The 14,879-nt window shown below is 47.8% G+C and overlaps 1 protein-coding gene across 14 annotated transcripts in view; it reads left to right on the forward strand.

Moving 5' to 3' along the window:
* LOC121086029 (excitatory amino acid transporter 4-like) overlaps nt 1-12,066 on the forward strand; it is a 34,499-nt gene extending 22,433 nt beyond the window's left edge. For 10 of the 14 annotated variants that reach the window (XM_040589174.1, XM_040589168.1, XM_040589171.1 and 7 more), the window contains 6 exons: nt 497-539; nt 1,144-1,484; nt 3,788-4,021; nt 5,057-5,251; nt 5,703-5,837; nt 7,274-8,277. In XM_040589174.1, the coding sequence (XP_040445108.1) occupies nt 497-539; nt 1,144-1,484; nt 3,788-4,021; nt 5,057-5,251; nt 5,703-5,837; nt 7,274-7,472 (1,147 nt within the window). In that variant the 3' untranslated portion in view covers nt 7,473-8,277. Of the gene's footprint in view, nt 1-496; nt 540-1,143; nt 1,485-3,787; nt 4,022-5,056; nt 5,252-5,702; nt 5,838-7,273; nt 8,278-9,710; nt 9,739-10,404 lie in introns of those variants that run through there. The other 4 variants (XR_005827269.1, XM_040589180.1, XR_005827270.1 and 1 more) reach the window with 4 other exon arrangements.
* Nucleotides 12,067-14,879: the final 2,813 nt, after the last annotated feature.

Below are 14,879 nucleotides of genomic sequence, written 5' to 3' on the forward strand. Positions count from 1 at the left end.
TTCCCAAGACATTGTCTCTCCCTCCTTTGCTGCGACCTTACACAGCACGCCATCTCAAGTGGCGTGAAGCATTGTTTCTGAGGCAGAAAGTAACAAAGAGCTCAAACAGCTGCAGCAATGAGGCTGAGAGCAAGGCAGTATATTAAATATTGTAACATGGTATTGTTTGAAGGTTCAGTTGGGTTTGATGATGTTTTTACAATGTACCCAGTGCTCTGTGTGTGTAGTCTCTTTCCACATAGCTGAAATACAACCTTTTGGAGTCTGAAAAGATGCAGTGGGACTCTGGAAAGATGCAGGGATGTGCCTGGCTCCAGATAAGCATATTGTCATCTTCTGTCAGACAGAAAGGGCCCACCTACTGTGTAGCCTGAGGTGGCACTGTGAGTGTTGTGACCTGAGACACTGCTCCAAGACAGAGGCATTGGCCAGGAAGCCCATGTTTTCTTGCTAGTCAAACAGGACAATAATTCTTTCCTTGTTTTATTTACTGCAGGAATATGTTCCCGCCCAACCTGGTAGAAGCCTGCTTCAAACAGGTATGAAATCCAGCCTGGCCTATAACTTCCCTTTGCACCCTGTGCCCTAGACCATGGTCCAACCTACTTTTCTGAGAGATGGAATAGCAATTGCTTTATGCTGCCTCCCCACTGCCCCAGCTCTGACCGCTCCAGGAGGCACTGCAGTCATTAGTCTGTATTATAGCATCCCACACACAAGCTTTCCAAGTTTTTTATGGAGGGGGGCTTCAACCTCCATCCCATCCCACACTCAGAGCCAGGAAGGCTTTGTGTCACCTCAGGTAGCAAGCTTGGACTGGCAGTGAAATGGGAGCAGGTTCTCCAAGGATATGTCTCTTCTGTAGTGCTAGTGCCCTTAGAAGCAGTACAAAGGGTTACCAGCGAAGCCAGAATATCTTGCTCCTAGGGATCTGAGATGCTCCAATGGTCTCTTTTGACCTTCAGCTCCATGAACTCTTTGATGAAATGCTAGGGAGCTTGAGAACAGGCGAGTTTCCCACACAGATCAGCAGGAACTTGCAGTATTCTCCTTTCTTTAGGAAGGGATGCAAGAGCCTAGCATGTTGTCCTGAGCTCCTGAACCAGCGCCTGTGAGTGCATCTGATAATCTGTGTCGTTTCAGTACAAGACACAGTACAGCACCAGGGTCTTCACCAGAACCATCCTCCACAGCAGCAATGTCACAGCAGGCGTGACAACCACTCAGATCCCTGTGCCTGAGAACTTCACTGGCATCCTGGAGAACATCACTCATGCCCTGGGGACCGTCTCCGAGGTGCTGACCTTTGAAGAAGTCATTCCCATCCCGGGCTCAGCCAATGGGGTGAACGCGCTGGGGCTGGTAGTGTTCTCCATGTGCTTCGGTTTGGTGATCGGCAGCATGAAGCAGAAGGGACGGGCCCTGCGGGAGTTCTTTAACTGCCTCAACGAAGCCATCATGAGGCTGGTGGCCATTATCATCTGGTGAGGAGCACAGCCGGTTGGAGCAGGAGGTCTGCAGGTGCAGTTTCCGCTGACCTGATAAGAAGTGGGGTAGCGTTAAGGATGACATGCACAGGAAAAGCAGATGGGCACAGCTCTCCTTTGGCTCCATCAGGCTGGAGGGAAAAGTCTGGATGGGATGTTTGTTCACATTTCATTTCCTGTTTTTTGTTTTTACCTTAGAAATATCAGGTACACCAGGACTTGCTTTCCTTGAGGCTGCTGGAAACATCCTTGGAAGACCAGAGAGCTGGAGTGGAAGATCTCTTAGCCTTACCAGCAGGGGTAGGGTGTGAGGCTTTCCCACCAAAAGCTTTCCTTCCAGCTGTGTTCCAGGAGTCTGACTTAAGCTATGAATCACAATAACCTACTGCCACTTCCCTGCTACTCAGGGTGGCACCCGTATGCGTTAGCTCTGAGAGCTGAGTTGGGTTGACAAGGTCAACTCAAAGTTACTGCCTTTCAGTTTGAGGTCTCCCAGATCCCGACTCCCCTAGAGCTCAGCTGCTTGTTGCTTTCTGTGTAAGGCTGCCTCTGCTACATGGCCCACATAACCGAGGCATTGCTGAGATGAGTCTTCTCTAGATGGCAGCATTTTACCAAATCTCGTTACTTTAAGCTTTGTACCCACCCAGGGCTCATAGTCTAAATAGGTGTTTGTGGTATGTACTGCAAGACAGGAGAGGTGCAGGGCCGGCAGAATACATGGAAATGCATGAATATATGGAAAGGATCTGTCAGCCTGGCACCCTCCCCCATTTTAGAACGCTCCAGCTTTCCTTCCCTGGTCTTCTAGTCACAGTCTTGTACCTCAGAACAACATCCTCAGCACAGGGGGACAGGCTTTGCACAGAAAGACACAAAGGGGAAGAACAACCCTGAGCTCATAGCAGAGCGCTGGGGAGCCCCAGCCCCTCCGGAGTCTCTTCCTCTATGGATGAGCCAGAACTTGGGGCCTTGCTTTCCTAGGAAGAGGTAAGAGATGCCCAAGGGCACAGAAGGGAGAGCAGAAGCACAGTGGAACAAGTAGACCTGCACACTCCTCCCAGAGACAATTTTGAGGTGCCTTCAACACACCCTCCTTCAGCTCCCCCTTCCAGTGAAGGAAGGCAGGGTGTTGATGTGCACATCAGTTACGCTCAGGAAACTGCTTGTGTGCAAACAGTACGTCGTGTCTGGAGAGACCTCCAGACTGAACAGATCCTGCTGGTACAGGAGGCCGGACTGTCAGCTACAGCCCAGCGCTCCTCCCTGAAGCCACAGTCTGCAGACTGTCTCCCAGGAGCTTGTTTTTCCCAGGGAGATCTGGTCGCTAGCTGCAGCCAAGGATGTCTTCTCAGAGGAAGGTCAGAGGAAATGAAATATTTGTGAAATCCTTTCCTGAAACTTTTCCAAACCTCCCAGGCTAAGTTGGAGTTTGGCATGTGGACCTCTGAGCCTTGTGCATGAATTGCATGTGAGCTCCTGAGCTGGAGAGGCCCAGCCCTGAGAGGTGTGGCCATGGAGCTGGGATTTTCTTTGGTCCCAGTTATTTGTCCATGTTTAGTTTAGTGTCCATGATATTCTCCATGTCTGTGTTACGGCTTCCTTTCCGTGGAGCCTCACTGCTGCTCATGACATGCATTGTGATGGAGGGGAAAAAGAGCCACAAGGAATGGAAAGGATAGTAGTGTACCTCAAAAGGGGTTTTTATATAAGCCATGGCTGCTTTCACAGGTGTTGGTATGCCCAGTCCTTGCTACACCTGATATGGTTTCCCTATATGTTCCTGTTCCCTAAACGTGAATGTCTGAAGATACCCTAGAGCCTATAGGACACTGTTGCTTTTAGTGCCTGATTCCGTGTTTCTTCTGTACTTCCCTGTGCCTCTCCATAAAAAAAAAAAAAAAAAAAAAAAATACTCTCAGCCCAAGCTCTGTTAGGAAATGAAGGGACTCTGAAGACTCCCCTACATAACCTCTGCCGTCAATTCTACAAGAAGTGTTGTGGAAGCATATAGGGAACCCAAAAGGAGGAGGAAACCTCCATTGTGCCCAAGCTGTGAGCACAACAGAGTGCTGGGGTCCCCGAAAGTGCAACAAGAGCTGTTTTTTGACCATGTGGTGAACAAGTCCCACCTATCTCCAGGTTTCCAGAAAAGAAACCAGCAACATCATCCAACAATTAGGCTCAATGAGCACTTCTGGTGTGCTGGCTTACAGGGATTTGTCCAGACAGTATGCAGTACAGCTGGTGTGAAAGTGTGGGTGCCAGTTCTGAGCATTGGCCTTGTGTTTCTGCCACAGGTATGCTCCAGTTGGGATCATGTTTTTAATTGCTGGCAAAATCCTGGAGATGGATGACCTAGCAGTGATGGGAGGCCAGCTGGGGATGTACACGCTCACTGTCATCGTTGGACTCCTTATTCATGCCCTCTGCATCCTGCCGCTGCTCTACTTCATCGTCACTCACAGAAACCCCTGGGTATTCATTGCAGGGCTTCTGCAGGCCCTCATCACAGCCCTGGGCACCTCCTCAAGGTACGACAGCTACATAAGACTAGGGTCGGGGCTGGTGTGGATACTCTGGGGCTGCTTCTCAGCACTCCAGTGCCATGCAGCACTGTGGTCTCACAACTTTTAGCACTAGCAGCTTTTTGCACAGGTCCAGCCAAGCTCACTTGAGAGTGGAAAGAGTCCCATTCCCCTGCTCAGGAGCCCTAATCACGTGGCCACCTCAAAACATCAGTGCATGGCCCATATTCCTCCTTGCCAAACATGGAGCTGACTCTGCTTGCAGCACTGAAATGCTGAGTTCAGGACAAATATAAAATCTCATTGATTTGCAGCGTTATCCCACGTGCACATACCTCTCTCACACACGTGCTTGCACACATTTGCACACTTCTCTCTCCCAGGAGCACATACTGTATGCAGCTGGCATTAAACTCACCAGTATGTTCAATGACACATACTGCCACACAGCATAGCCAAGGCAAGGGACTGTAAGTAGCTGTTGTTTCACTAAGTTCCGTGTTCCTTGCTATGTTCATTTCCTGGCAAGCCCATAACACTGTCTCCCACATGCATTCTCACACTGAAACACACACAGCATTTTTCCTGCTCATGTTCTCTTTCAGAAATAATTCTCTGCTTTCTCTGCAAGATATATTCTCACACATGGGTCATTCTTATCTTATGCACTAAGGGTGGGTAAGAAAGGACTCGAGATTTTTTAATAGCTGGAAAAGGAGTTTTGGTCTTGAGGCTCTGTCCTACATACCCTGAATCCTCCAACATCACCTTTTGGTGTTATACAAGCATCATCAACCTCAGGGTTACAAAAGCCCTGCCCCAGCCCCCTGAGGAAAGCCATATCTGAATGTGCAACTGTAGCATGCACCATATCTGAGGAAGCCTTGCTTAGACTGTTCTTTCTCCTAGCAGCTTCTGGCCTCTGGCTCACATGGCAGGGTGAAAAAGCAGGTGGGTAAGGTCATAAACCAGCCAGAAGCTGAGTCCCTCCTCCAAAGACAGCACATACCCAATTCATGTTGTTTTTTAAATTCCTTTCAGCTCAGCGACTCTGCCCATCACCTTCAGGTGCTTGGAAGAAAACAATGGTGTGGACAGGCGCATCACGAGGTTTGTCCTGCCTGTGGGAGCTACAATTAACATGGATGGCACAGCTCTGTATGAGGCCCTTGCAGCCATCTTCATTGCACAAGTCAACAACTACGAACTTGACTTCGGGCAGATCATCACAATAAGGTGACTTTTGAAGGAGTTTTGGGACTACAGGAAGGGCTTCAGTTTTGTTTGCTTATCTGAGGTGTGTTCAGGTTCCTCTTTTGCTCAGAAGATACAATGACGGGGGGAAAGTAGGGAAAAGAAGGGTGTACTACACCTCCAAGTGTCAAGGCACATGGTTTGGGTACCATGTCCCTGAGGCTCCACTTGAGCCCTTACTGCATTTCCAGGTCTGGGCCATCCCTTAGCCAAAGCTGCAGTGTGCAGCCTGTTATGAATGGGTGCCTGGCAGCAGCGAGCCTGGCTGCTCTCTTGATGTCCCATGTGTCACCACCCTGCCCAGTGACCAGGGCAGAAAGGCTGCCAAGGTGTTTTGTAGATGATGAGTTTGAGCTACTTCCTGACATTTTTGCAAATGTAACTACCTCTTTTCTTCCCTTTGCTGATAGCTGTGCTTTCCTGTTCCCTCCAGCATCACTGCCACAGCAGCCAGCATTGGAGCCGCAGGTATTCCCCAGGCAGGACTGGTGACAATGGTTATAGTGTTGACATCAGTGGGGCTGCCTACTGAAGACATTACGCTGATCATCGCTGTGGACTGGTTTCTGTAAGTTCTCTGCTCAGCAGCATGCACTGTTGCGCGCTTTCTGCCAGTGCTTACAGAGTTCATTTGTGCTCCCAACATCTCTGCTAAAAGCAGTCTCAGTAACCCGTATCATTAAGATTAAAACACGCCCACATCCATGAGACCTTTGTGCAGTAGCCCTCTCTGCCCATGCTGGAGTCTTCACCCTGTGCTCCAGTGACCCAAGGCATCAGAGGCCACCTGCAGATCAAGCCTGGTCACCCATCAGACAGCCCTTAGTCTGTTTTATCTTAAAAGGCACCCAGAAACCATCTCCAGACTGATAGGGACAGGTTGCACCACTAATAAGCAAATTCACATCGCAGAGTGATGGTTCTGCCCTATCAGACCCAGAAAGTGGTATGGGACTGGGCTGTACAAGGTTGAGGAGTGCTGAGATGGGTGCAGCTAGTCAGCTACGCTGCTCCATTCCATCTTGCTTTCCCTTTTAAACCTTGGGACAAGTGATTTCATAGGAGTGCTCTTAGGAACTAGATTGAAGAATGCATTTGTGCATAGTCCTCACTCCCTCAGGCTTCTCAAACACAACAAAATCCTGACTCAGGGATACACTGCCAGCGTTTGCTCTGTTCTGTATCCTGTACTGCTGGTTTGTAGCCAAAGCAGCCAAAGTCTGCTCCCAGCCATGGCTGAGCAGTTGGAAACAGTCTTGCCCAACACCTCCACTTCTGTGACCTGTGCATAAGAACAAACTTGGCTGGAAAAAGTCCTGCCTCCTAAGATGCCAGGTTACCTCTCATCCTAGAGGTATCAAAAAGATTGGTTTCAATCAGGTACCAAAAGTCTTATCTGTTGTTACTGCTGAAGGATATGACAGGTTGCTGCACTGCTGATAGCTTCAGCTCTTACCTACAGTTGTGGTTGTGGAAAATACTTCATTGCAAAGGGCGGTTTAGATTTGCTATATTGCACAAAAAATCTGGTGCCTTGTCTTGGTGTATACTGTCTGTCCATGCTGAGGAAATCTGGCTCCACAGCAGCACTAAGTCATAGGTTTGCACCAGAACTTCTGCACTTTCTGTAAAACAAAATGCAAGCCAAGCGTAACAGATGCAGCCAGGCTGATCTAAGTCTGCAGAGAGGCCTTAGCAGCTCTTTGGAAAGGGAACTGTCCGTGTGGAACCACAATAAGGTTTCTCTCATTTTGTGGCAAGCCCAACACTTCTCAGTGAGAAACTGGGAATACAACAGAGCAGGAACAAATGTGAAGCCTGTGGTCAGAGCTATCAATCAAGGAAGGCTCTCTGGGAGTCATTTTCCTGGCAATGTTGAAGCATCAATTATTAGAGTGACTTTAAAAGCAGAAAAAGTGTCATTGAAGATGTTTCTTGAAGTAGTGTTCATACCCTTAGCTGTTACTAAGAAGCTGTATTTGATTTTTCTCTCTGATTTTTCAGGGACCGCCTCAGAACAACCACCAATGTCCTGGGGGATTCTCTGGGGGCTGGCATTGTGGAGCATCTCTCCCGGCATGAGCTGGATGCGCAGGACTGCGAACTTGGTAATTCTGTGATAGAGGAGAAAGAGCGGCTCTCCCAGCTGGTTTGCCCCCAGAACGACACCCACAGGCACCCCAGGAGTGAGACAGCACTGTGAAATCGGGCAGCAGAGCGCAGATTAATGCAGTAAAAAGCCAAGACTTGAAACAGAAGTCCATAGTGGAGGACAGAGAAAGATCCACTCTTCAAGATGCACACTCTTCTCCCCCCTCTGCCACATGCAGTTTTCCCTGATCCCATTTCTCCCCCATCTTTTTCTGACTGGCATTAGAGAAGAAAATTAAACTGAAAAGGAAGTTTATTCCACAAAAGCCTGATTTAGTTGTTCTTATGGGGTCCAAGAGTTATACCTGAGTAAAGAAGACTCAGCGAACAAGCTGGACCAGGAGTTCCTCCATTTCTGAGCTAAAATAGAGCACAGCTAAGTGGCAAGGTGGGTCAGGGACACCACCGCATCTGGACTGGCACCAAAATGTTGCCATGATGACTCTGCCCTACAGGATACTGCTGCAAGGCCTTCACTTTGTCAGTGGCTTCCCCCAGTCACGCAAAGCTTTTAGTACTGGCCATTTAGAGATCTCTGGAGAGCCCCAGCACTCCTGTTCAGCTCTTCACTGGCAAGAGTGTCTATGATAGACACAGTGTCCTCCTTGCTCGCAGTCCTGGTGTTCACACAGACATGCAGCTGATGCTTCCTGAGAGCTTCTCACTCCTCTGGCAACCCTTCTGGCTGCAGATACTAGGGTCACCCAGCTCCTGATGGAACGTGGGACCACACAGCAGGGACAGGGCTCACTGTGCCGGCTGGTAGCACAAACAGGGGTCAATAGGCTTTTCATTAGTGGAAGCTGATAAAGGATTGTGAAAGCAGTGAACAATTAAAGAATTTATTATATACATTATTCAGCCTCTGAAACTGCTTTACCAATCTCTGCCAAACACCAGTTAACTTCATTGCTCTTTCGCAAACTGTTCTCTTGGTGAAACCAGAAGGGGAAATGCAAAGTTTAAGAACAGTTTGCCCACCTGAACAGCTGGGTGGTACCTCCATGCCAGGAATGGCTCCCTGCCATCCCAGATTTGCTCAGAAAACAGTTTCACTCCTCATCATAAGACTCCTAAGGAAACTGTTCCTTTGCTCATCTCTGGCTATTTTCCGAAGCAACTTCCCTTGCCACACTGCTCCAGAATGTGCTTCCAAATATCTGTCTTTCTACAGCTCCTTTTGTCTTTTATAGGCATTATCCAATCACTTCTCAGCACTCGTACAAACGAGTATATTTGGCAGACCCCAAATATAAATTCAGGATAAATTTCTCAGTTCCTACCAAATGGAGCTCAGCTTCTGTTTAACACACTTGGACATAAGCCCACACAACAACCAAAACATCTCAGAGGCTCAAGAAAGAAGTAGGGACCTGCTTCATCCATGCTCTATCCCCCTTCCCTGGCACGGCCAGGAACACAGCCTGTATCTCTCACTCCAGTGAACATCAGCAGGGCTTGCTCCATAATATCCAGGTCCATGAACTTCAAGAAAATAACGTCTAGCTATAACCAGGAAGATGTAAAGGATCCACAGTTTTTGGGCTGCTGCAGTGTAGCTGCCCTGCTTTAGAAATGGCTAAGCTCAGGAACAGCAGCAAGCAGCCTCCTATTGCACAGCCAAACTATCTAAACTGGGCAGCTTTTCCTTGAGGTCTGCCCATTATTGCAAAACCAGTATGTCATTTAAACCCCTTTACCCCATCTTTCCACACTGATCCTTTTCATCCAGAAACCCTAGCCACACACTCAGAGGTGCATCTAAGTGGACCTCAGGAAAGAAGATCTCAGAGACATCAGCTGGAGTCAACTTTGCCAACCACAACCACATGACTGCCCGTGATTAGCTCAGGTCCGCAGCACTAACAAAGCTTCCTAAAACACATTTCTTGAGATGTCCAAGCCAGATCCTGAGGCTCTTTTTGGTCCTTCAGGAATCACAGGATTGTATATTGGTGCTGCCACATTCCACATACTGTAGGCAGAGTATTCTATTTTTATGGGCTGGACGCTTGTTAGGAATCTGAGATAAACGCATCTCTTTCACATGGAAGTGGGTAACAGAGCAGGGTAAATAGCAGTGTATTGTAGTTCCAATTAGTAGTAGCTGGCTCCAGACCCTAAGGTAGCAGGTTGTTTCCTGACTGTGGGAGGCAGGTTGCTTATTCTGACAAGAGATCTGCTCTAGCAGGGGGCAAGTGAGCAGGATAACAAATTATTATCCTCCTCTTTGCAGCATTTTTTCATCTTGTATGAATAGTATTATAATGTCTGCTCTTCTCCTTTCTAGACTAAACAGACCCCGTATACCCTCACAGGTAATAACCGTTCACGTTCCTCTCCTCTGGACTTTTCCCTCACTGTTCCACGTCTTTCTTAAAGTGGAGTAACTAAAATTTGACGCAACAATCCAACTCAAGATTTATTAGTTCTGATAATACTGAAGAAAGAATATTTCATGTACATTAAGATTTAGATCTTAGACTCAGGTTACCAGAGTTTAACAGGATGCTATGCATCGGCTGATCAGGATAACTGTCCATGCTGCATACATGCAGCAAATTCAAGTCTGTTCATCTTATCTTAAATCTTAGTGAGGTTCAACTCTTACTTTGATGAGATGGCTGTATCTAAAGATTGGATCTTAACCAAAGAGTTTTTAAGTTACACTGCATTAGTTTGTATCTATAGTGAGCTAAGATAGCTTATCATTAGCACAGCTCAGCTGACATGAGTCTAAACTTTCATAAAGAACAGACCTGCTTACAAAACCTAATAAAGCACTTTATTTGTTCTCAACAGCTTGATAACATTGACTCCACTCCAGCGGTAATACATGATAAGTTCCTACATCATTTTAAGCAGAACTGCTGCCTAGCTAGCAATTTCCCAGTCTGTGTTTGTGCAGTTGATTGTTGTTATAAATAGTAATTTATATTTGTCCATATTGAAGTGCATCTTGTTTTTCTTTTTTTTTTCCCCAGACTACTTGTCCAACTTTTCAAGAAAGCATTGAATTCTAATCCTGAACAGACTTCCTGTATATAAAGGGCAAACTGATGGATGAATTGGAAGAAAAGATTGTTGGATTGGACTCTAGCTCAAATGGGAATTAATTCTGGGAAGTCCTATGGCTTGGGTTATAGAGACAGTCAAACTAGGTGATCACAAGGGTCCCTTCTGGCTTTGTAATATATGCACGTGCTTTCTGGTTTAGAGATACTGCAAAGGGTCCTTCCAGCTCAATCATTTTTAAAAACTATCTGGAAGGATTCTAATGATACTTTAATAAAACTCAGCAGCAGTCTAACCTGTTTTCAGTTGCTGTTAGCAGACATGTAAACATATGACAAAAGGGGCTCTCCATACTACATTGCATCGACATGATCTCAGATTGTTCCCACAAAGCAGCACACTCCAAGCCTTGCCATTTGTGATTTTCTGCTTTCAACGTAAGATTAATGGAGCACAATCAAGTAGAGGCCTCATTTTCAAACACTGCAAACCAGTCTTCCATGGGGAATTTCAGAATACAGCAGACAGTTTTTTGCTCTGGTGTTTACCCATGTTGTTAACCAGTTAATGATTGGGATTATCTACCTGTTTACAGTACCCAAACAGTTAAGTATTGTCAGGAATTTGCAAATATATATATATATATATATGAAAGGGGTGCGTGTGCACGGTTAATTTTTTGTTGCTAAACCAAGAAGGAAAGACAAGACTAAACTCTTGCTCTGTAAAGCTGCATACTTCATTTTGATGCCCACCTTGATTTACCCAACTAACCCCATCCTTAAAACAACACAGGCTATTTTACTTCATTGCAGTAATGAGTCTCTAACAAAGCAAAGTTTACCAGGAAGGAGCTCAGTGCATGCTGATTTTGAGTTGTACCTGCTGGTGACATGAAAACTTCTTAATGTATACATAAAATACTCCACTTTGTCTTTGAATTCCCTGCGCATATCCCAAGGACCCACGTTCCCACTGCACCCAACTTGGCAAGGAGGCAGGCGTGAAGAGCTCAGCCAAGTATACAAATGTTTGTACCCCTTCCAAACCCAAAGATGACCTTGTACTAGCTCAGCCTTCAAAACTGGATAACTGAAAGTATTAAATCATTTTATCAACTGTCTTTTTAAATGTCATACTTGAGAGTTTATGCAGTCTTTTCTTTACTGCAGTCCTGCTGCTTCTACTTGCAGAAACTTTCTGAATGTCTCCTATTTGCAAACAGATTGATTCCTAATGATTAGATGGGCAACATTTGGGATGAAACAGAGAGCTATCTCAATGCATAGCTCTTGGATTAGGCTACATCTCTTCAAAATTAATTTTAAGAGAGAAAATCCATGAAGAATATGGATTTTCAGACAATAGGCCATGTGTCACATTATGCATGTGATATGTGTGCATTGTTTCAGGAGTCAGATCTGCCTGTGAAGACTGCCCTGAAATTTTAAGTCCTTCTTTTGCTGTGCCCAAGGAAGAAAGAGATAACTGGAAATCAGTGCTGTACAGTGTGTTCATAGCATTCTGGCAGTTCGACTATGTTAATTCCTGAGGGCTTTTTCTTCATGCTGTGAGTTTCAGTGTTAATAAAGATAGTTTGCATATTTGAAAAATAAAGGGAATTTTTTCCACAATGCTTTCCATGGTGGGGTTTTTTTTCTATTATTTTTCCTCAGGTCCATGACCTTACAAAGTTAGGGACATTACTTTTAGCATTATGTATTACACTTCCTTATCTCCATGTGCCTGTGTCATGGGTCAAATACCAAATTCAGGTTTTTACAAGGCCTCTCCCTAAAGCTTTTTCTTTGATGCCATCTCTTGCATATGTCCATGAATTGGCAAAGCTGCACGAAGCTTACCTGACATGCAGTACACAGCACACAAACATAATTCCATCTGGTAATACACCCCAAAGATTATGTGGAAGAGGTCTCTGAGGTTTAAACAATAACGAGTTTACGTTACTCACTGAAATGTTGCACTAATGGCATGGTATTTGAGCAACGTGAAAGCTGTTAGTTCTTCTCCCCTTGACATCCCTTTTCTTGTCTTCTGTTCCCTAAGGGACAGGAACCGAGGTGAGTAACATGGCTGATGGCATAAAGGCATCACCAGTCAGGGCCCAGTCCCACAGCACCCAAGAAAGGCAAGTGGCACAGACTCAGAAGTGGTGGCCAGGTCCAGCTAAGAGTCCACACCATAAGACAACAGCACAGTGATGAAGCAGAGGTCTGAGATAGGGGCCCCACATGAGGCTGCCCAGGGCCATTAAGGCTCTCAGAGTACGTATGCAATCAAGTCCACACCTTCTGCCCTTGCAGCCATGCAGACTCTCCTGTGTGGTGCAGGTGGTTTGGTTGAGGGACCTCTGGAGATCATCTAGTCAAACCCCTCTGCTCAAAACAAGGTCAATCCAAGCAGATCACTCGGGACTTTGTCCTGCTGGATTTTGAACATCTCCAAGGATGTAGGTTCCACAGCCTGTCTGGGCAACCTGCCCCAGTGCTCAACCACCCTCAGAGTAAACGAGTTTTTCTTGCTTAAATAGAAATTCTTGTATTTTAATTTGTGCCCATTGCCTCTTGTCCTTTCACTGGAAACCACTGAGACAAGCCTCAAGGCTCCCTTGAATGTTTAAATTTCATTAAATCTTTCAACAGCTGGAAAAATGGGCTGACAGGAATGAAGTTCAACAAAAAGAAATGCCAAGTCCTGCACCAGGGGCAGAGTAACTCCCTGCACCAGTACGTGCTGGGGGCCACCCAGCTGGAAAGCAGCTTTGCAGAAAAGGACACAGAGGTCCTAGTGGACACCAAATTGAACGTGAGACAGCAATGTGCCCTTGCTGCAAAGAACACTAATGGGGGCTGCATTAGGGGCATTGCCAGCAGGTCGAGGGAGGTGATCCTTCCCCTCTACTCTGCCCTGGCGAGGCCACACCTGACGTGCTGTGACCAGCTCTGGGCTCCTCAGTACAAGACACGGACACACTGGAGAGTCCAAGGAAGGGCCACAAGGATGCTGAAGGCACTGGGGCACCTCCCGTGAGGAAAGGCTGAGGGAGCTGGGACTGTTCAGCTTGGAGAGAAGGTTCAGGGGGAAACTCATCGATGTGCATAAATACCTGAAGGGAGTGATAGATAGCTTAGAAATAACTAGATTAATAGGATATGAAAACTTAGAACAATTAAAACTCTCATTGTATGTACAAAGAGGAGCTTGACAATGTAATTCTACAAAGAGCTTCACAGTGTAACTGTAAATTAAGCAAGGTCCTGGGGCCCTTTGTGCTGACAAGGTGGAACTGGGATCCTCTGTGTACTGCTAGGAAGACACCGGTATGCGAACATCAGTGCCTTGAAAGTGGAAAACTGGTTGTCTTGTTTTATGGTTTGGAAGAAACTCAAGACACGACTGAGTCTGTGTGAAGGGAGGTGGTGAAAAGTTCAGAGCAAGGGAGACTCAAGCCTTCATCCTCAATGACCCCCACGACCACCACCAGGACACAGTACTGCAAGCACAAATGGGAGGGAACTTATGTTAAATGACTTCTCAGTGGCCTAATTATCCTAACCCTATCCTAACTCGACCTATTCTCAGGTATCTATTGAATATGTATGAATGTAAAGAAGGCGGGGCAGCAGGTGCTTTTGGAATTATCCACCCTGATGCCCGCCAGTGAGGTAAATATACCTGCTTTATAACCTATCCAGAGTTATTGAGTTTAATTCCGCAGAACAGGAGGGTGTAAAGGTGGTGGGGCCTAGCTCTTTTCAATGGTGCCCGGTGACAGGACAAAAGGCAAAGGGCACAAACCGCATCACGGGAGCTTCTGTCGTAACACAAGGCTTTTTTACGGAGAGGGTGCCTGGCACCGCGTGCCCAGAGAGGCTGAGCGGTCTCCATGAGGTATCACAACCCGTCCCGGCAACCAGCTCCAGGCGAGCACTGAGGGCTTGGTGCGGAGGAAAAGGCCGGGGCAGCGGCCAAAGGCGCACCCACGGGACCCCCCCCGCCTAACCCCCCTTTCCCTGCTCCCTGTCCGCTCCCCGCATCGGGCCCCGCCGCCCTGCCGCCGCCCGGGACTTAGGCCCAGCGGCGCCGGCGAGGAATCCCCTCAGGGGAGCGCGGGAAGACGTGCGCGCTGCCACGCGCCGCCCGGCCCAGGGCTCGCGGCGCCTGCGCGGAGCGGGGGGGGCGGGGCGGGCGGCGGAAGGGGCGGTGGGCGCGCACCGGCAGCATGGCGGCCGCCCGCTGCTTGCGGCTGTGCGGGCGCTGGCGGCCGGCGTTGCTGGGGCCCGTGCGGCGCCGCCTCCTGCCGGCAGCCTCCTCCGCGGCTCCGCTGGGCTCCGCGCCGCCGGCCCGCCTCGCCTTCAGCACTGGCCCGCCATGGCAGCAGCGCAGCGCCGGCGGTCTGGCGGGGGGCGACCCGCAGGAGGGT

This window comes from Falco naumanni, chromosome 4, assembly GCF_017639655.2.
Source record: "Falco naumanni isolate bFalNau1 chromosome 4, bFalNau1.pat, whole genome shotgun sequence".
Classification (NCBI taxonomy): Eukaryota; Metazoa; Chordata; class Aves; order Falconiformes; family Falconidae; genus Falco; species Falco naumanni.